Source organism: Salvelinus namaycush, chromosome 18 (genome assembly GCF_016432855.1).
Source record: "Salvelinus namaycush isolate Seneca chromosome 18, SaNama_1.0, whole genome shotgun sequence".
In the NCBI taxonomy this organism is placed as follows: Eukaryota; Metazoa; Chordata; class Actinopteri; order Salmoniformes; family Salmonidae; genus Salvelinus; species Salvelinus namaycush.
This window is the reverse complement of record NC_052324.1, coordinates 40,486,386-40,508,129: the sequence shown is the minus strand read 5'-3', so window position 1 is coordinate 40,508,129 and position 21,744 is coordinate 40,486,386. Positions and strand designations below refer to the sequence as shown.

General features: G+C 42.4%; 1 protein-coding gene across 1 annotated transcript; it reads right to left on the bottom strand.

Annotated features, from left to right (window-relative positions):
* Window positions 1-19,659: 19,659 nt before the first annotated feature.
* On the bottom strand, window positions 19,660-21,744 carry LOC120062815 (C-X-C motif chemokine 11-1-like). Its single transcript, XM_039012888.1, has 4 exons — window positions 21,600-21,744; window positions 21,273-21,399; window positions 20,725-20,817; window positions 19,660-20,023 (listed from the first exon to the last, which is right to left on the bottom strand). The coding sequence occupies exons 1-4, from the start codon at window positions 21,667-21,669 to the stop codon at window positions 20,011-20,013; spliced, it is 303 nt and encodes a 100-aa protein (XP_038868816.1). The 5' UTR covers window positions 21,670-21,744; the 3' UTR covers window positions 19,660-20,010.

Sequence of the window (21,744 nt, the reverse complement as noted above, 5' to 3'; positions counted from 1 at the left end):
GTCTGTCACATGTGCTCATGTGCTCAGTGTGAACCTGCTTTCATCTGTGAAGAGCACAGGGCGTCAGTGGCGAATTTGCCAATCTTGGTGTTCTCTGGCAAATGCCAAACGTCCTGCACGGTGTTGGGCTGTAAGCACAACCCCCACCTGTGGACGTCGGGCCCTCATACCACCCTCATGGAGTCTGTTTCTGACCGTTTGAGCAGACACATGCACATTTGTGGCCTGCTGGAGGTCATTTTGCAGTGCTCTGGCAGTGCACCTCCTTGCACAAAGGCGGAGGTAACGGTCCTGCTGCTGGGTTGTTGCCCTCCTACGGCCTCCTCCACGTCTCCTGATGTACTGGCCTGTCTCCTGGTAGCGCCTCCATGCTCTGGACACTACGCTGACAGACACAGCAAACCTTTTTGCCACAGCTCGCATTGATGTGCCATCCTGGATGAACTGTACTACCTGAGCCACTTGTGTGGGTTGTAGACTCCGTCTCATGCTACCACTAGAGTGAAAGCACCGCCAGCATTCAAAAGTGACCAAAACATCAGCCAGGAAGCATAGGAACTGAGAAGTGGTCTGTGGTCACCACCTGCAGAACCATTCCTTTATTGGGGGTGTCTTGCTAATTGCCTATAATTTCCACCTTTTGTCTATTCCATTTGCACAACAGCATGTGAAATTTATTGTCAATCAGTGTTGCTTCCTAAGTGGACAGTTTGATTTCACAGAAGTGTGATTGACTTGGAGTTACATTGTGTTGTTTAAGTGTTCCCTTTATTTTTTTGAGCAGTGTATATTATATATTTCCAGACTGTGGCTAGAGAAATACTGTGAAATTGTGGAAATTATGATATTGCCCATTTAGTGTGAGAGCTGTTTGAAAAGACCTGGAATGTCTTCCTGTTTTGGTGGGATGGAGTGTTGGCCTGCCTGGTGACATTACCAGGCGGTAACTTAGTTAATAGACCAATAAGAAAGGGAGTTCTAAACCTCTCTGCCAATAACAGCTAGCTTTAAGTTTTCCCCTCCCCACTCAGACCACACCCAAACAGTCCTAACAAAATTCTTGCTTGAGAAAATGCTCTTTACTAAGAAGCTAATTTTGTTAATTTTAATTGAAAACAATCATTTTTTTAATCATTCCTCCATTCATCAATACATTTAACATCTTATTGTTGATTGTTCCATCAATATATTCTGAACCTAACTCACTCTAGCTGTGATGTCATTCATATTGCACCACTATATGGCGATCCTAATAGATGCCACTTAGCCTCTAGCCCCCTCAAACTCAACTCTGGACCTCAAAGACAGTTCCACTGCTTTTTTTCATTGTTCCCCTCTAATCAGGGCCTGATTTAGACCTGGGACATCAGGTGGGTGTAATTAACTATCTGGTAAAACAGAAAACCAGAAGGCTCCGGACTTTGTAAGGGTAAGAGTTGCTCTAGCTAGCCCCTGGTCTCTTGGTCTAAACTAGGCTGCTGTGATGTCCACTGGTTCCTCTAGGGTAGGGGAGTCAAACTCATTCCATGGAGGGCCTAGTGTCTGCAGGGTTTTGGGTTTTCCTTTCAATTAAGCCCTAGACAACCGGGTTAGGGGTGTTCCTTATTAATTAGTGACCTTAATTCACAAGGGGAGGAGCCACTCGGCCCTCCGAGGAATGAGTTTGACACCTGTGCTCTAGGGCAGGTTTCCCAAACTCTTTAATCGTGTTATGTGTTTTACCATCGAGGACTACTTTGGAAACAAGTGTTTTATTACATTCAATATCAACCTGGTAGACCACTGCTACTCAACAGGAAGATAAGGAGCCTCAATTAATATTGTAGTCTTCTCCCACATGGACAATAATAGTCCTATCACAGTGTGTGTGTGTGTGTGTGTGTGTGTGTGTGTGTGTGTGTGTGTGTGTGTGTGTGTGTGTGTGTGTGTGTGTGTGTGTGTGTGTTTGTGTGTGTGAGCGAAGCAGCTATAAAGTCCTGAATACTCTCTTCCTGTCCGTAACGCTCATGTGTACGTGTGAGAAGGTATTTCATTGCATAGAGACAATAAAACAGAGAATAATACTATTGGTTTTAAATGTCTTTAGCCAACCCCATTTACAATAGAGTCTACACACTATACCAGCCCATGTCTCGCTCTGTAGCATTTTGTTTTTGAGGAATGTGTTAAACGTGTCAGTCTCCATTGAGTTAACAGGAAATGATTGATCAAAGTAACCTATCTCATTGGTCCTTTTGGTTGTAAGTCATAACAAAGTTCTCACTGTGTGAGTTTTTATAACAAAGTAGATAGCCTACTTACCAAAAATGGCAAAGTAAACGTTCCTAAATATTTCGTATCAAGTTCCGGTCAAGTTACACTTTCAACCGGAAGAGCATCTAGAAACTGTCATGGCTGTGTTGTGTTTAGTTTGTGCTAGATTGTCACGTTCCTGACCTTATTTTCCCTTGTTTTGTATTTATTTAGTATGGTCAGGGCGTGAGTTGGGGTGGGTTGTCTATGTGTGTTTTTCTATGTTGGGGTTTTGTGTTCGGCCTGGTATGATTCTCAATCAGAGGCAGCTGTCAATCGTTGTCCCTGATTGAGAATCATACTTAGGCAGCCGGGGTTTCACGTTTGGTTTGTGGGTGTTTGTTTCCTGTGTCAGTGTTTGTGCCACACGGGACTGTTACGGTTAGTTCGTTTGTTATTTTGTATCGTGTCTTGTTTCCGTGTATATTAAAATCATGGAAACTTACCACTCTGCACATTGGTCCTCCGATCCTTCTCGCCTCTCCTCGTCTGAGGAGGAGGAAGAAATAGACTGCCGTTACATAGATACTAACTTTATAATTTGATTTTGCTTTACATTGATGCTTCTTATTACTTGTTTTCACACGTTCCATTATTGCAATCAAATCAAAATATAATACTGTTATCTACATTTTGTGAATAGCAGCTGTTTTCGCTTCCGAACCAACTCTGTCAGCTTGTATTAGCTAGCTAGCTATTTGTGCACAGCCGGCTAGCTAGTGTCACTGTATAGTTTCCATGTTCATACCCTTACAGAAGTGAAGACTGTCGGCTTCATAAGGGACCTGAGGCACCCGGTTCAAGTACATTTTTTCTCTGGAAGGAAAAAAAAGAAAGACAATATTGTCAGACTCGGAACAAAGCCCCACCACCACACAAACACAAAAAAAGACTTCCTTGAAACATTACAGCATTGCACACATTTTAGGCTACTGGGGCTCCCGAGAGGCGCAGCGGTCTAAGGCACTGCATCTCAGTGCTACAGGCGCCACTACAGACCCTGGTTCGATTCCAGGCTATATCACAACCGGCTGTGATTGGGAGTCCCATAGGGCGGCGCACAATTGGCCCAGTGTCGTCCGGGTTAGGTTTTGGCCGGGGTAGGCCGCCATTGTGAACAAGAACTTGTTCTTAACTGACTTGCCTAGTTAAATAAAGGTTAAATTAAATAAAATAAAAATAATCCTATCCAAGTCTCCAATAGTGACTAGCTTTGTGTACTGATATTACATCGTTGTGTGTCTGTATAGTAACAGTCTAAGACATCCGTCCATTAAAGATAGTCACACGTAGCTCCAGGCGGCCACACTGCGTTCGTTGAGGCGGTTGGGCAGGCTGACTAGCTGAGCGTGATACTCCTGCAGGCTGCCAGTGCAGAAGCTCTCGTCCACACACTGGCCCCCCAGACACTGACGAAGGGCCAGCATGCACAGGAGCAGCAGGAGCTGCATAGGAAAACACAGAAAGTTAAGTATCAATGTTGAGTTAGAGCTGAACACGGAAAACACAGAAAGTTAACTATCAATGTTGAGTTGGAGCTGAACACGGAAAACACAGAAAGTTAACTATCAATGTTGAGTTGGAGCTGAACACGGAAAACACAAAGTTAAATATCAATGTTGAGTTGGCGCTGAACACGGAAAACATAGAAAGTTAAATATCAATGTTGAGTTGGAGCTGAACACGGAAAACACAGAAAGTTAACTATCAATGTTGAGTTGGAGCTGAACACGGAAAACACAGAAAGTTAACTATCAATGTTGAGTTGGAGCTGAACACGGAAAACACAGAAAGTTAACTATCAATGTTGAGTTGGCGCTGAACACGGAAAACATAACACCAAAAGGGATTGAATATCATTGTTAAACCTAGGGATTTACTGTCCCTGGTTAAATGATATAATGTCCTGTCATTAGGCTAGTGGCAGCTGAAGCTGAGCAGATAAAACATCAGGCACTAAACATGACATCTGTGCAACTAAATACAACTACAAGCCCAGGGCTCTACGCTGAATACAACTACAAGCCCAGGGCTCTACGCTGAATACAACTACAAGCCCAGGGCTCTACGCTGAATACAACTACAAGCCCAGGGCTCTACGCTGAATACAACTACAAGCCCAGGGCTCTACGCTGAATACAACTACAAGCCCAGGGCTCTACGCTGAATACAACTACAAGCCCAGGGCTCTACGCTGAATACAACTACAAGCCCAGGGCTCTACGCTGAATACAACTACAAGCCCAGGGCTCTACGCTGAATACAACTACAAGCCCAGGGCTCTACGCTGAATACAACTACAAGCCCAGGGCTCTACGCTGAGATTTTTTTACGAGGAGCACATGTGTACCTCAGATGAAAAATGTAGGAGCACATAAAAAAAATGTAGGAACACAATGAAAAATATTCAGCGTATTAATGATAAGAATTGCCAGCAATTACAAAATACAGGGTTAAGGAGCACCAGAAAAATGATTGAGATGTAGTCTGCGTTGGCTATATGAATCCTAGTTCTTTTTTAAGCTCATCTCCTGAAGAAGCTCTCCCTTTTCCGTTCTTTGTGTTGTACTAAATGTTATCTGAGTACTGTTGGGGCACCGGCGCTCCCAAATCAAGATGTCAGGTAGCACAGCAAAACATTTAGGAGCATATGTAACCAAAATGGAAGCACTGTAGTGCCCTGTAGCCTTAGCTTACTGTCTTAGGCCTAATTCTGTCTTGTCCAAATGCCCGAAAATGACTAACTACATACAACTACTGTACCCTAAAACAATACGAATCAAAACTCGATTCATTTGACGGTTTGACCTTCCACTAAGAGAACTAATCCTCAGCCGGGTGGTAGCACTGTAGCTCATACTGTGCTGTTAGGATGAGCCTAATAGCAACAGCAACAACAAAGGATGAGAATTCTAAATCAAAGCACATAGTTTGTCTTCACATAAAGCTCACAGCGTAGTAATAACCAGTGGCAATCAAGAGCATTCAACACTCATAGTGAAAGTTAGCGTCATAAAGTTGTGGTCAACGTCACAGCTAGGGATGGGTAGACCCTTCAAGTGAAGGGTCATAAAGTTGGTTAAGTCTTGGGCCGTGGTTACCAAGACAACACAGAGTTGGTTAAAGATGCAAAATGTAACTTTTTGGGCGACCTGACCAAATTCACATAGAAATGTGGGTTATAGATCTGTAATCTTCATTGAAAGCAAGTCTAATAAGCGGTAGATGTAGTCTATATGCGCTATTTATATGCTTCCCGTTCTTAAGTTTCGCTTTTACTTTTGGATTTGTACACCAGTTTCAAACAGCTGAAAGTACAATATTTTTGGTTTTTGGAAAATATATTTCACAGCAGTTTAGATGGTACAATGATTCTCTACACTATACTTTCTTGTTTTGTCACATAAACTGAAAATTAGGAAAACAATTAGAATTTTAACAACCAGGAAATGGCGGAGCAATGTCTGCATAGTGCGTCTTTAAGTCTGGGGCTGTAGCTACGAAGCGTCTCAGTCAGAATTATAAGGGGTGCCGTTTGCCGAAGTTGAATGATACATTTTTACAGACACATATTTTCTTGATTTAGGCTAATCCTACACTTTTAACTGGATTCAATCTGTGTCTATGGGCCCCTATACCGTATTCCCTATATAGTGCACTATTTTTGACCAGATCCCCTATAGACCCCTGTGGGCCCCTGTGGGCCCTAGGCAAAATTAGTACACTACATAAGGAATAGAGTGCCATTTAGGACTCAGCCTTGGTCAGATAACTTGAGTCCCCCTCTCCTCTCTCCAGGGAAGTATACTAACTGGGACAAGGTGGATCCAGCTGAACTCTTCACTAAGCCCCCACCGAGGAGAAGGTCAACCCCAAACTCAACATGATCAAGTTCCTACAGGTCCGTGTTCCGAGCCTCAACTGGGACAGTAGTCACAAAGCACCTCAAGGTGTGAGTGCCGATCGTATTCATCATGATCTGAAAGGCAAAACTGATCCTAGATCGTCACAAAAGTGTCTGACTTCAGAAAAACATTTATTTTCCTGTCATTCATTTTTTTGACCACTTACAAAACACCAATGTCTATTTGTTGCTCCTTTCTATGAATGGAGAGATTTAGATTTGTCCTTAAACGGGCAATATGCAGATGCTACATCCATTTTTGAATGATTTTATGATATGTAGCCATTGATTCTTGAAGAATATAACTTATAATGGGTCATGAACTTAGTTCAACTGTCACACTCCATCAGAACCCAAAATATAAACTTGTTTTATTCCAATGTTTGTAAACAAAGTAAATATAAACAAACACTATATAACCTCAAAACATGGTTGAAACTATAATGTTGATATCATGGAGGGTCAGTCTGCATCCGTAGCTCTGTTTATGAATTTGAAAGTGGTTACATTTCTCCAGCCCCAATCGCTCAGCTTTTTACAGAAACGGATGGGGAGAACGCTTTGGTATTGTTTCAATTGCTGATTGCCACTTTGATTATTTCGTCACCCTTACAGGTTGAAGCCAAAGGTTTGTGACGACGTGGTTTTGTGGACTGCAACAAAAAGGGACGGAACATCTGTTTTGAGGTAATCCCAATGGTATTCTCTCCACAGCCACTACTGATGTTATCCCACCCTCTCTCTAGGTTAGAAAACATTTATTAACGCTGCTTGCTGCCATTGAGCCGGTTGATGAACCGTCCATACGGCTTCGAGCGGACCGTATACCGCGCCAAGTTCAGCTCCATCACCGACAAGGACATCTGGGCAGCCATGAACAAGCTGGGAGAACCCAACCGTAACGAGGCTCTGTCCGTAGATGCCCGGGCAGGAGCTGGACCTGCGTATCAGATGTACCTTCACCCGGTACCCTACCCTACCCTACTCTACTCTACTCTACTCTACTCTACTCTACTCTACTCTACTCTACTCTACTCTACTCTACTCTACTCTACTCTACTCTACTCTACTCTACTCTACTCTACTCCACTCTACTCCACTCTACTCCACTCTACTCCACTCTACTCCACTCTACTCCACTCTACTCTACTCTACTCTACTCTACTCTACTCTACTCTACTCTACTCTACTCTACTCTACTCTACTCTACTCTACTCTACTCTACTCTACTCTACTCTGCTCTACTCTACACATATACAGAGAGAGTATTGCCTTCACTTGTTACATTACACAGCTACAGATGTGTCATTTTCTTAAAAATCTGTCCTCTCCTCTTCTCCTCATCAGACTGGCTTTGTCCTGGTCACTTCTCCTCATCAGACTAGCTTTGTCCTGGTCACTTCTTATCGTCAGACTGGTTTTGTCCTGGTCACTTCTTATCGTCAGACTGGTTTTGTCCTGGTCACTTCTCATCATCAGACTGGTTTTGTCCTGGTCACTTCTCATCATCAGACTGGTTTTGACCTGGTCACTTCTCATCAGACTGGCTTTGTCCTGGTCACTTTTCCTCATCAGACTGACTTTGTCCTGGTCACTTCTCATCATCAGACTGGTTTTATCCTGGTCACTTCTCCTCGTCAGACTGGTTTTGTCCTGGTCATTTGCTTCAGATCAGTGCAATGAAGGAGAGAAAGGATTTCTTGGGGAAGGATCCACAGAGTTTGGCTGATTTAATTCAGTGTTAACTGTGCTAATGCCAGTGGTGCTGTCCTGTTGTTGGAATGTGTTCCAGGTTCCAGACCAAGTACTTCCAATATAAATATTTTAACCTGGACTCATCCCTGATCTCCTTCGGGCTGTCAGACCCCCACACTGTGGAGCGCCACAACAAGATCCTTCAAACCAGAGACCTTCTGATTCATACAGGCTAAGCTGAGCCCCAACCCTAAACCAAGCCTTAACCCTAACAATGACCCTAACACTGACCCTAACCCAAGATCCACTTACCCTGGATCTCAAACGGAACTTGTATCCGTGTTAAGTAGCAATGATATCCTTCGCCACCGTCGTCTTACGACAGATATCTCGAACCAGTCATGACTAGTCAACAAAACAATAAAACAATCAATCATTTTCAAGTTTCTTTCCAGCAAATTTCTTAGTTACATGAATGTATAACTAGCAGAGGAGTTTTGAAGTTGACGGTGCAGTATTTATGAAGTTTGGCAATGAGGACAAAAACCAGCTAGTTTAATTAACCCACCTCAGTAGCTACATATATTTTACAAATATCATACCCCCAAGACATGCTAACCTCTCACCATTACAATAACAAGGGAGGTTAGCATCTTATATCATACCCCCAAGACATGCTAACCTCTCACCATTACAATAACAAGGGAGGTTAGCATCTTATATCATACCCCCAAGACATGCTAACCTCACACCATTACAATAACAGGGGAGGTTAGCATTTTATATCATACCCCCAAGACATGCTAACCTCTCACCATTACAATAACAAGGGAGGTTAGCATCTTATATCATACTCCCAAGACATGCTAACCTCTCACCATTACAATAACAAGGGAGGTTAGCATCTTATATCATACCCCCAAGACATGCTCACCTCTCACCATTACAATAACAAGGGAGGTTAGCATCTTATATCATACCCCCAAGATATGCTAACCTCTCACCATTACAATAACAAGGGAGGTTAGCATCTTATATCATACCCCCAAGACATGCTAACCTCTCACCATTACAATAACAAGGGAGGTTAGCATCTTATATCATACCCCCAAGACATGCTAACCTCTCACCATTACAATAACAAGGGAGGTTAGCATCTTATATCATACTCCCAAGACATGCTAACCTCTCACCATTACAATAACAAGGGAGGTTAGCATCTTATATCATACCCCCAAGACATGCTCACCTCTCACCATTACAATAACAAGGGAGGTTAGCATCTTATATCATACCCCCAAGATATGCTAACCTCTCACCATTACAATAACAAGGGAGGTTAGCATCTTATATCATACCCCCAAGACATGCTAACCTCTCACCATTACAATAACAAGGGAGGTTAGCATCTTATATCATACCCCCAAGACATGCTAACCTCTCACCATTACAATAACAAGGGCGGTTAGCATCTTATATCATACCCCCAAGACATGCTAACCTCTCACCATTACAATAACAAGGGAGGTTAGCATCTTATATCATACCCCCAAGACATGCTAACCTCTCACCATTACAATAACAAGGGAGGTTAGCATCTTATATCATACCCTCAAGACATGCTAACCTCTCACCATTACAATAACAAGGGAGGTTAGCATCTTATATCATACCCCCAAGACATGCTAACCTCTCACCATAAATACCCTCAAATTAAAGCTGACAGTCTAAACTTTAACTTCATAGTCATTGTATAATTTCAAATCTAAAGTGCTGGACTACAGAGCCAAAACAACTACAAAATTGGAGCTCACTGTATGTGTATTTATACCATGGCATTGTTGAATACTCGTTTCTGATGGGCTTGAAGGTCATTCTACAAAGTGCATTATTTCCCATTGAGGCAAAGAGGTCAATGGAACTCGCCGAAAACAATGGAAATGCCATGGAAACGCCTGGGGGGGAAGATGGTGAATCGCCTCATTGCTCCCCAGCGGAATTAGCCTACATTTAGGCTGTTATATATGTATTTCACACCATGTTGAGTTAAAACCCGGACTATAATGCCGTATAGATGTCAACCTCAATACATGTTCATGTTATCGTCCCCAATCAACTGCATTAGTTAAACATAACTTTTACTAGCATAGATTTCTGTAGCTACTAGCTTATACGAACAGGAGTTAGCATTTAGCATTTAGCATTTTCACTTATTCTAAACCTGAAAAGGGCCTACTTCTAAATGTTATGCACCAAACACAGCCAAATATATCAAAATCTGACTGTAGTAACCACATTGTTGGGGGCCTGTTACAATACCTCAATCAAGACGGATTTGATGAATATCCACTTTGTTAGATAAGAATGGTTGAATATGCGCCAAGCCGGCATCTTTCTTCCCCTACGGTCTGCGTTCCATTGACCTCTTCACCATATCTAGAATGCATGGTATAATTCAATGGCTACGAAGTCCTCAAAATGTTCTTAAATGTGATGTTTTGGTGCTTCTAGTGCAATTCAGAAAGCTGGTTGAGGACCTTATTACTGATGAATGTGTTTGTTTTTTCTATCTTCTTGCATTTTGTATTTATATCTTGATATGTGTATTTTCAGTCATTTATGTTAGTCAGGGCTCATCTGTAAAAGAGACCTTGGTCTCAGTATGACTCCATGATAAAATAAAGGTGAAATAAAATACATGTTCTATGTTTGAGCTGCTTTTGAAAGAAAAAGTCAAATAGAAAACATTATCGGCATTGTTGAATTTGATTTTAATAATAGCAAGTTAGTACTGATGGTTTGGTTAGCTAAGCTAGCAATTCTGTTTGTTTGGTTACCAAGGGAACTAGCTACTGTAGCTATCTAGTAAACTTGCTAGCTAACTTACTTCAGTGGATGTTGAACACATTTCTACCAGCAAATGAACACATTTCGAGTGGCAAATGTGTTAAATGATAGCCTTGTTTTTAAAAGGCATAATTAACTCGAGGCTCTATGTGTTCTCTGGAAAATAATGCAACTCTGTGGAAAGTTAGTTAGACTCCGTTGTGCTCCGCTAACGCATTGTGGAATTGATTATCCTTTACATATACGGCTATGGCCAGCAGGTATCGTGATCATTGAAGGTGAAACCTTCTTCAAGATATCTGCTAAATAAAAACACAGTTCAGCAGAAGTGTATACACTGTCTTTACAATCATCAAGGTTGTAAGAAAAATATTGCAACTTACACTATCTGACCAAAAGTATGTGGACACCTGCTTGTCCAACATCTCATTCCAAAATCATGGGCATTAACATGGAGTCGGTCCCCCCTTTGCTGCTATAATAGCCTTCACATTACTGGGAAGGCTTTCCACTAGATGTTGGAACATTGCTGCGGGGACATGATTCCATTCAGCCACGAGGATTAGTGAGGTCGGGCATTGATGTTGGGTGATTAGGCCTGGCTAGCAGTCGGCGTTCCCATTCATCCCAAAGGTGTTCGATGGGGTGATGTCAGGGTTCTGGGCAGGCCAGTCAAGTTCTTCCACACCGACCTCGAGGACATTGTCATGTTGAAACAGGAAAGCGCCTTCCCCAATCTTGTGCCACAAGGTTGGAAGCACAGAATCGTCTAGAATGTCATTGTATGCTGTAGCGTTAAGATTTCCCTTCAGTGGAACTAAGGGTCCTAGCCCAAACCATGAAAAACAGCCCCAGACCATTATTCCTCCTCCACCAAACTTTACAGTTGGCACTATGCATTGGGGCAGGTAGCGTTGTCCTGGCATCCGCCAAACCCAGATTCGTCCATCGGACTGCCAGATGGTGAAGCATGATTCATCACTCCAGAGAACGCGTTTCCACTACTCCGGAGTCCAATGGCGGTGAGCTTTTCTCCACTCCAGCCGACGCTTGGCATGGTGATCTTATGCTTGTGTGCTTGGCCATGGAAACCCATTTCATAAAGCTTCTGACAAACAGTTATTGTGCTGACGTTGCTTCCAGATGCAATTTGGAACTTGTTAGTGAGTGTTACAACCGAGGACAGACATTATTTTACGCGCTTCAGCACTCGGCGGTCCCGTTCTGTGAGCTTGTGTGGCCTACCACTTTGTGGCTGAGCCGTTGTTGCTCCTAGACATTTCCACTTCACAATAACAACACTTACAATTGACCAGGGCAGCTTTAGCAAGGCTAACTGACTTGTTGGAAAGGTGGCATCCTATTTACGGTGCCACGTTCAAAGTCACTGAGCTCTTCATTAAGGCCATTATATTGCCAATGTTTGTCTATCGAGATTGCATGGCTGTGAGCTCAAATTTATACACCTGTCAGTAACGGATGTGGCTGAAATAGCCAAATGCACAAATTTGAAACTTTTGTATATATTGTGTATTTGCATTGTGGTCCTCTGAAGAGTGTGTCTGAACTGTGTTCGCTTCCATTTTAGGTATGGGTCGGCAGCACACCATGCAGATAGCAGACCGTCTGTACACCCAGGGCTGGAGGAAAAACAACAAAACGAGATGCAACAATACATTTTTGTTGTTGTCAATAATGATGTTTGGTTTGTGATGTGATTGGTCTGAAGCCAAATCCAAACTGTCTTCCCTTGACATTTTTTTTGTTGTTGGTGCGCCACGACCATTCACAGTTGAGCTCACTCAGTTAAGAGCAGTTGAAGGCCACGGAAGGAGAGTTATACGGCATTGAAGCTCGTCTGGAGGTTTGTTAACACAGTGTCCAAAGATGGGCCAGAAGTATACAGAATGGTGTCGTCTGCGTAGAGGTGGATCAGAGAATCACCAGCAGCAAGAGCGACATCATTGATGTTTACAGAGAAAAGAGTCGGGCCAAGTATTGAACCCTGTGGCACCCCAATAGAGACTGCCAGAGGTCCGGACAACAGGCCCTCAGATTTGACACACTGAACTCTATCTGAGAAGTAGTTGGTGAAGCTGGCGAGGCAGTCATTTGAGAAACCAAGGCTGTTGAGTCTGCCGATAAGAATGTGGTGATTGACGGAGTCAAAAGCCTTGGCCAGGTCGATGAATATGGCTGCACAGTATTGTATTTTATCAATGGCGGTTATGATATCGTTTAGGACCTTGAGCGTGGCTGAGGTGCACCCATGACCAGCTCGGAAACCAGATTGCATAGCGGAGAAGGTACGAAATGGTTGGTGGTTCGAAATGGTTGGTGATCTGTTTGTTAACTTAGCTTTCGAAGCCTTTAGAAAGGCAGGGTAGGATAGATATAGGTCTGTAACCGTTAGGGTCTAGAGTGTCACCCCCTTCGAAGTGGAGGATGACCGCGGTAGCTTTCCAATCTTTGGGAATCTCAGATGATACAAAACAGAGGTTGAACAGGCGAGTAATACGGGTTGCAACAATTGCTGCGGAAAATTTTAGAAAGAGAGGGTCCAGATTGTCTAGCCCAGCTGATTTGTAGGGGTCCAGATTTTGCAGCTCTTTCAGAACATCAGCTATCTGGATTTGGGTGAAGGAGAAATGGTCGAGGCTTGGGCAAGTTGCTTTGGGGGGTGCAGAGCTGTTGACCGGGGTAGGGGTAGCCAGGTGGAAAGCAAAAGGTAGCAACATGTAACTGTACAAATAGCATAAACAATGCACTATTGTGTTTGTGTTAGAAGAGTCTGAATTATGCATAAAATTACAAGCTCCTTTGTATCAATCTGGTATATTTATAACCTTAATTGATTCACCTAACCAATAAGAGAAGTGTGTTAATAGTAGACTACTGTAGAATAGCTGACTGGGTGACAAGCAGATTCTGGGGAAAGGGTCTCATTCCCAGGAAAGAGGTTGCATTGTTGAAAAAGGGACATATGAAAGTGAAACTCAAAGTGAATACAGGCCTAGTTCGGTCCTTATTGAAGGAATGTAATTTCAGTTCGGGACTTTCCCTTTCACCTCTCAAATCTGGTCGGCTTAAATGGGATAGTAGGGATTTCAAGGAAAGCAGAGGTGTCCTTGTGTGTCTGTAACAACCAACAGGGCTGTGTGGCAGAGGACCAAGTAAAAATGGAAGTAAAGAAAAAACAGCCTGAGGAATCAAAGGAGAGTAGTTTCACTTCTCAAAGGTCTACCACATAGACTTCTACCTTCTCACTGATGTCATTAATATGGTGCATTATATCAACTACATAAAACATGATCCCTGACGAACGACAAGTTAATAAATAAAGTATTGAGTAGTACACCACCAAACTACATCAAGTTTATTCATTAACTCACATTTCCTTTTCAGAATCTGATACTGTTCAGATGAACTGGGTCCATTTTCACAGAGCAAACAACCAACCAGACATGGAAGTTACTTTAGGAAACGTTGTTTTAATATATATATATTAAAATATAAAATATAACTAAACATATTGACAAACAAACCACAGCAATATTGGCAATAATTATAGAGGTACTGTTATAAGAACCGTATTAGAGGTTTTAAGGTTTAAATGACATCAAGTGGTTTTAATGAAGAGATGGGTAGAACAAAGTAACATGATGACGTTGAAGAATATGAAGCTGCGGTTTTAAACAGGAAGTGGCAACATTGAATTCCAGAGAATCACACAACTTTGTGAGTGTGAGTGTGTGTGTGTGTGTGTGTGTGCGTGCGTGTGTGTGTGTGTGCCGTGTATGTGATGTGTTTTGTAATACCAAGTCAATAAAAATACTTTTTTTGCTATTAAATTCATTTCTGAATATCTGTTTGCGAGAAAGGCATTCCCCTTTGCTCCTGGTTACAACAGTAGGTTAATCATCTTGACATATATCCTATGCTTATTGTTATGATTTGTGGGATGTCTCATGGTCTGACAAACACCGCCGTAGCTCTGTCACATTTCACCGCAGATGCGGAAGTGTTTTATGCGGTTGCGGTTGTTCGAGACGCATCCAACGCAAAAAAACAGATACCTTTTAACTTATTGCGACAAATGATGATGGAACCGGTGTTGAAGATACGCGGGGCATGTGATGTATTTGGAAATATGATTTTGTGCGAGTGTGAGTGTGAAACCATAGCAAAGGCTTATATTATTCAGCCGCACACTCTAGGAGCTCAGATGTAATTAAATTGAATAACCTAATAACCAACGTTTCGACAGCCAAGCTGTCTTCATTAGGGGTTATTAGGTTATTAAATTATTGCATCTGAGCTCCTAGAGCGTGAAAGTGTTCTACTCGGCTAGCCAGCACCTCTCCTAAACAGGTGTTCTACTCCGCTAGCCAGCACCTCTCCTAAACAGGTGTTCTACTCCGCTAGCCAGCACCTCTCCTAAACAGGTGTTCTACTCCGCTAGCCAGCACCTCTCCTAAACAGGTGTTCTCCTCCGCTAGCCAGCACCTCGCCTAAACAGGTGTTCTACTCCGCTAGCCAGACTAAACAGGTGTGCGTTTCTTTCGCTTCTATATTATATTATTCAGCACCACGGGCAGGTAATGCAGTTTGGCCAGCTCTGGCTGTGCACGTTAAAGTCAGATCAAATATTTCAGCACTGGACAGCTCCGCGCTCTGCTCTGTTCTCTGACACCTGATATTCCCATTCACAACGGGAGTATTGTGGATGTATTCCCATGTCTCATGAGTTCTACAGTTTAGTCTCTTTTGCTTCTCGATAGAAGAGATTGAGGGACAGGCTATGAGGTTTAGACCAGGGCCCTGACTCGACCCGCTAGGGATCACATTTACCCTATAGACGAAATAACCTACTGTATGCCTACAGAAATCATGTGGCAAACAATACAGACTATAGAAGTTATGCAAGAATAGTAAATCAGGGTAGACATATGTGGAAACCATGATGTATGGAATTGAATGTAGCATTTTTTTGTTACCCATCAATCTCCTCTAGAATAAAATGCACAATACAGAGATGAATCAGCATCTACCAGCATCCAAGCCTTCAGCTGCTGTGGAAGTGCAGGAACTCCTCAAGTATCCCGTTCTCATGTAACACACCAGAAATCTCATCCTTTTCTTACCTCCGCACGTATCTGGTCCCTTAGCTTAACGTATCCTCCCTAATGACTAGGACTATTATCTAATTCTGGATATCATGGTGGATGTATTTCACATTGCCATGATATGAGGTAATTCAGAGTAGAATATTTCACCTAGGGCTCCTTTCTTTCACCATACAGGCCATGGATTTTTGCTTTGCAGAATTAGATTTTAGCCACTTGTCCATGCACCACGACACCATTGATGTCTGGGTATTTTTGTTGTAAAATGTTGGCTCAGTCACTTTTACTCAGGCCCAGCCACACTGCAATTTCTGCATGTGTCATCAATGACTATTATAATTATACTGTAGTGACATTAGGTGTGTTAGTAAAAGTCTATGGCCTGATTCAAACTTAGAAAATGTACACCTTTCCTACGCATGCCTTTTCTACGCACTTCTCAGTAGTTGATATTCAGACTTACCTTATGCAGGTGCATAACAGGCATTGCTGGTGTGGTTCCCTTGTTGCTCGCTGAATAAATGTCATTCAACCGCTGAAACCACTGCCACTTGCTAGACAGCCGATATTCTCATGGACTTTTCATTCAATAGGGTTTTCTGTACATTTATCTGTAGCCATCCCTTTAAATATGGTGCACCTTTAAGTAGAATTTTCTCTACAGACTCAATAGAATATATGGAGAGAACATATCAGAATATTAGGGATCAATGACAGAAAGCCATGTAAATACACACATATTCATTGCTGTTTCAGCACCAATTGGTAGATTTAAAAATACTCTGATCTTTTAGCTTATTTAGTGTTTGGAAAGTATTTGTGAATCATAAAAAACAGGTTTGGAGAGAGAACCTTTACTCACAAAACATATTGATGTGTAAACAACACAGTGGTTGAATCATCCTGAAAGTTTCTCTATTCAAGTTCAATCGATTAAATATAGGAAGTTGAGAAAAGTGTACAGCAGGAGTTGAACAGAAGTCCTGTAAATATACCCTAATAATGCTCACTAATCATTGTATTGTGATGACAACAGTCCAGTTGTTCTGAACTATCATCGCCAGGCTCCAGACCAGTCCAGTCATCACCAGGCTCCAGTCCAGTCCAGTCATCACCAGGTTCCAGACCAGACCAGTCATCACCAGGCTCCAGACCAGTCCAGTCATCACCAGGTTCCAGACCAGTCCAGTCATCACCAGGCTCCAGACCAGTCCAGTAATCACCAGGTTCCAGACCAGTCCAGTCATCACCAGGCTCCAGACCAGTCCAGTCATCACCAGGCTCCAGACCAGACCAGTCATCACCAGGTTCCAGACCAGTCCAGTCATCACCAGGCTCCAGACCAGTCCAGTCATCACCAGGCTCCAGACCAGTCCAGTAATCACCAGGCTCCAGACCAGTCCAGTCATCACCAGGTTCCAGACCAGTCCAGTCATCACCAGGCTCCAGACCAGACCAGTCATCACCAGGTTCCAGACCAGTCCAGTCATCACCAGGTTCCATACCAGTCCAGTCATCACCAGGCTCCAGACCAGTCCAGTCATCACCAGGTTCCAGACCAGTCCAGTCATCACCAGGTTCCAGACCAGTCATCACCAGGCTCCAGTCCAGTCATCACCAGGTTCCAGACCAGTCCAGTCATCACCAGGCTCCAGACCAGTCCAGTCATCACCATGCTCCAGGCCAGTCCAGTCATCACCAGGTTCCAGACCAGTCCAGTCATCACCAGGCTCCAGTCCAGTCATCACCAGGTTCCAGACCAGTTCAGTCATCGCCAGGCTCCAGTCCAGTCATCACCAGGTTCCAGACCAATCCAGTCATCACCAGGTTCCAGACCAGTCCAGTCATCACCAGGTTCCAGACCAGTCCAGTCATCACCAGGCTCCAGACCAGTCCAGTCATCACCAGGCTCCAGACCAGTCCAGTCATCACCAGGTTCCAGACCAGTCCAGTCATCACCAGGCTCCAGACCAGTCCAGTCATCACCAGGCTCCAGACCAGTCCAGTCATCACCAGGCTCCAGACCAGTCCAGTCATCACCAGGCTCCAGACCAGTCCAGTCATCACCAGGTTCCAGACCAGTCCAGTCATCACCAGGCTCCAGACCAGTCCAGTCATCACCAGGCTCCAGACCAGTCCAGTCATCACCAGGCTCCAGACCAGTCCAGTCATCACCAGGTTCCAGACCAGTCCAGTCATCACCAGGCTCCAGTCCAGTCATCACCAGGCTCCAGACCAGTCCAGTCATCACCAGGCTCCAGACCAGTCCAGTCATCACCAGGCTCCAGACCAGTCCAGTCATCACCAGGTTCCAGACCAGTCCAGTCATCACCAGGCTCCAGACCAGTCCAGTCATCACCAGGTTCCAGACCAGTCCAGTCATCACCAGGCTCCAGACCAGTCCAGTCATCACCAGGTTCCAGACCAGTCCAGTCATCACCAGGTTCCAGGTTTAAACTGCTACATACGGTCTTCATTCCATAATGATTGAAATAGGTAACAGGTCCCAAATTATTCCGCAACTTGTGATACGTTAGCCTAATATAATCCACTATTGCTAGCGATCCCCAGGAACAACTACACGAACTTGACAGGGGAAAGAAAGGTAATTTAATGATGTAATGGAATGATCCAAAATGTAATGAAGCTAACTGTAAAGTGTGAGTTATAAATGTATGTTGACGGTGGCTACTGATAGTAGTGGCTAATATTTAAAATTATAACATTTTTTAAATACAGTGAAAAGTATGGCTGTCACGTTCTGACCTTAGTTCCTTTGTTTTGTCTTTTGTTTTAGTATGGTCAGGGCGTGAGTTGGGTGGGTTGTCTATGTTAGATTTTCTATGATTTTCTATGTTTGGCCTGATATGGTTCTCAATCAGAGGCAGTTGTCAATCGTTGTCCCTGATTGGGAACCATATTTAGGTAGCCTGTTTTCTGTTGGGTTTTGTGGGTGGTTCTTTTCAGTCTTTGTGTGTCTGCACCAGATAGAACTGTTTCGGTTTTCACTTTGTTGTTTTGTAATTTGAAGTGTTCACTTTTTAAAAATAAGATGAACACTAACCACGCTGCGCTTTGGTCCTCTCCTTCCACCGACGACAACTGTTACAATGGCCATATAATTAAAACATTCTAGAAATCATAAATTGACACTGTCGGTTTGGCGCTATACCTTCATTTGAGTGTTGTCTACAGGAGTCTAGAGCTTGGGTCTCCAAATCTCATCCCTGCAAGTTATAAGTTATTAGTTAGTTATTAGTTATTAGTTATTTTATAAACTCCACTGTGGGAAAGGTGATATGTTGATGTGCTTCCATTTGCTGCCATATGACTAGTTTTACATTTGTCTCCAGAGATCATATGGTAACATAACTAGCTCTTATCAATAGCTCGTATCAATGTTTAAATTACAGCGGATGGAGAACGGTGCTATTTCTGTCGTAAGAAAATAAAGTAGATGTTGTTCCACTTGGAACCGACAGGTTGCTTGACCTTATTCCTCATTTCATGGTGTGTAAAGGTGGTGGAATAACGAGGGAATGAATAGGTCAGAATACGGCGAATCTCCAGACATACCTCTGCCACACCTCCATTAATGTGATCTCCACCCTGATAGGACAGCTGATAGAATAATAGCTGACTGAAACACGTGTTACCTACATTTAAGGTCAGAATACAGAGAGAAAAGTGCATAGAAAGGAAATTAAGTTCCATTCATAGGAGCAAAAGTCTGGTCTGAATCGGCCCCCAAGCCGAACACAGGAAAAATAGGACAAGTAGAACACAAAGTCAAGTCTGATGCAACTTTAATTTGATAGAAAACGTAAACAATCCAAAATTATATATACAGTATTTACACAAATGTCCGTTTTCATTTCCCATGGACAATTTTGATAACCTAAAAAAGTTGTATACATTTTTGGCATGTCAAAATGAAAAAATATATGTACATACATGCATACTTACATGCTTTTTATATTTTCAATTGCATAAATGAAAAACGAACAACTCTGATAATTTAAGAAGATATAAAATTGTACGCTTCAACAGTGTAAACATATATGCAGTCTTCAGTGAAGACACTTGGTTTTTCCTCAGGAAAAGCTCTTTCAGATCGTTCTCTCCGTTCTGTTGTCAGTTCAAATTTTACTGCACACTCCTGAAAGGAAAAACAAATCATTAATACATATATCATTAATACATAATGTATATCATTAATACAATTACTATTAAAATCAGATTTAAGGGTGAAGGACAGAAAGATACCATTTAATAAACTGATGTACTGATATAACGATGTACTGTTATAATGATGTACTGATGCACTGATATACTTATATTATACTGATGTACTGATATAATACTGATGTACTGATATAATACTGATGTACTGATATAATACTGATATCCTGATATAGTACTAAAATATATACGAATTTACTGATATAATAGTGATGTACTATTGCAATGATTTTCTGATATAATACTGTTGTACTGATATAATGATATAATACTGATATAATGATATAATACTGATAATGATATAATACTGATATACTGATATAAAGCTGATATTCTGATGTACTGATATAGTACTGATATAATACTGATATAATACTGATGTACTGATATAATACTGATGTACTGCTATAATACTGCTATAATACTGATGTACTGATATAATACTGATGTACTGATATAATACTGATGTACTGATATAATACTGATGTACTGATATAATACTGATGTACTGATATAATACTGATGTACTGATGTGAGTATTGCTCTGTTGAGATAGATGCATATGGATCAGTTACTGTGTATTGAATTTGTAATGAAGTCTGAATATGTTGTCCTCACCTTTGTTTTTTCATTATTTTCTCAATGGTTTTCTTGGCAAATGGAGCCTCGGGATTCAGACACTTCTTCCCTTTTCCGTTCTTCAGAGTGACACTGAATATACATGGAGAGAGAGACTACTGTTAGAAGTTAGCCATCACAACTTTCCAACTGAGCATATAGAGAAATAATATTATCTTACTAGCAGGTGTAAGTACATCTCAATTAAAAAATATATAAATGGCAACATTAACCTTCATGTCCATCTATATACTAAGCTAGGCACAATATGCAATTATATCAATATAAGACAGACACAGACAGACAGACAGACAGACAGACAGACAGACAGACAGACAGACAGACAGACAGACAGACAGACAGACAGACAGACAGACAGACAGACAGACAGACAGACAGACAGACAGACAGACAGACAGACAGACAGACAGACAGACAGACAGACAGACAGACAGACAGACAGACAGACAGACAGACAGACAGACAGACAGACAGACAGACAGACAGACAGACAGACAGACAGACAGACAGACAGACAGATTTCTTACATGATCTCCATGTTCCGGCAGGAGTGGCTGGAGGGGTACACCTCAAGCTTCTCAATGAGAAGAGGTTTAACGTGGTTCACCATTCCATTCAGACACAGGCACCGAGCTTTAGAATGACCCACCTGGCCTGGGGATGACAAGAAAAGGTTATGGTATGTTTGGTTATGGCGTTATTGCAGCTAAGAACTAAACTCTTCAGTCAGAAATCAAACCTAATATTTGACTACACTTTTCCCTGGCTTTGTAAGTCAATTCATATGCTACAGATTTCTAATAAAGATGTCAAAGAAATTAGAAATATAATTCAAGATATTTCAGAGATGTTACCTTCAACATTGACCAGGAGCAGACAGGCCAGGAAGCTGATGAGAACCGTTGATGTCATCGTGTTGGTCATGGATACTGCTTCTTCAGTTTCTTTAAGAGTCTGGATGGACAGCTCAGTCAAGTGATGGAAGTTGTGAATGGAGGA

What these genes read in the sequence shown, in the direction of transcription:
- LOC120062815 (XM_039012888.1), bottom strand. Translation starts at nt 21,669, where the DNA reads ATGACCAACACGATGACATCAACGGTTCTCATCAGCTTCCTGGCCTGT. An exon ending in GCTCCTGGTCAATGTTGAAG is followed by an intron (nt 21,400 to 21,599) that starts GTAACATCTCTG and finishes TGTCATCCCCAG; the next exon opens with GCCAGGTGGGTCATTCTAAA. An exon ending in TGCCGGAACATGGAGATCAT is followed by an intron (nt 20,818 to 21,272) that starts GTAAGAAATCTG and finishes ATGTATATTCAG; the next exon opens with TGTCACTCTGAAGAACGGAA.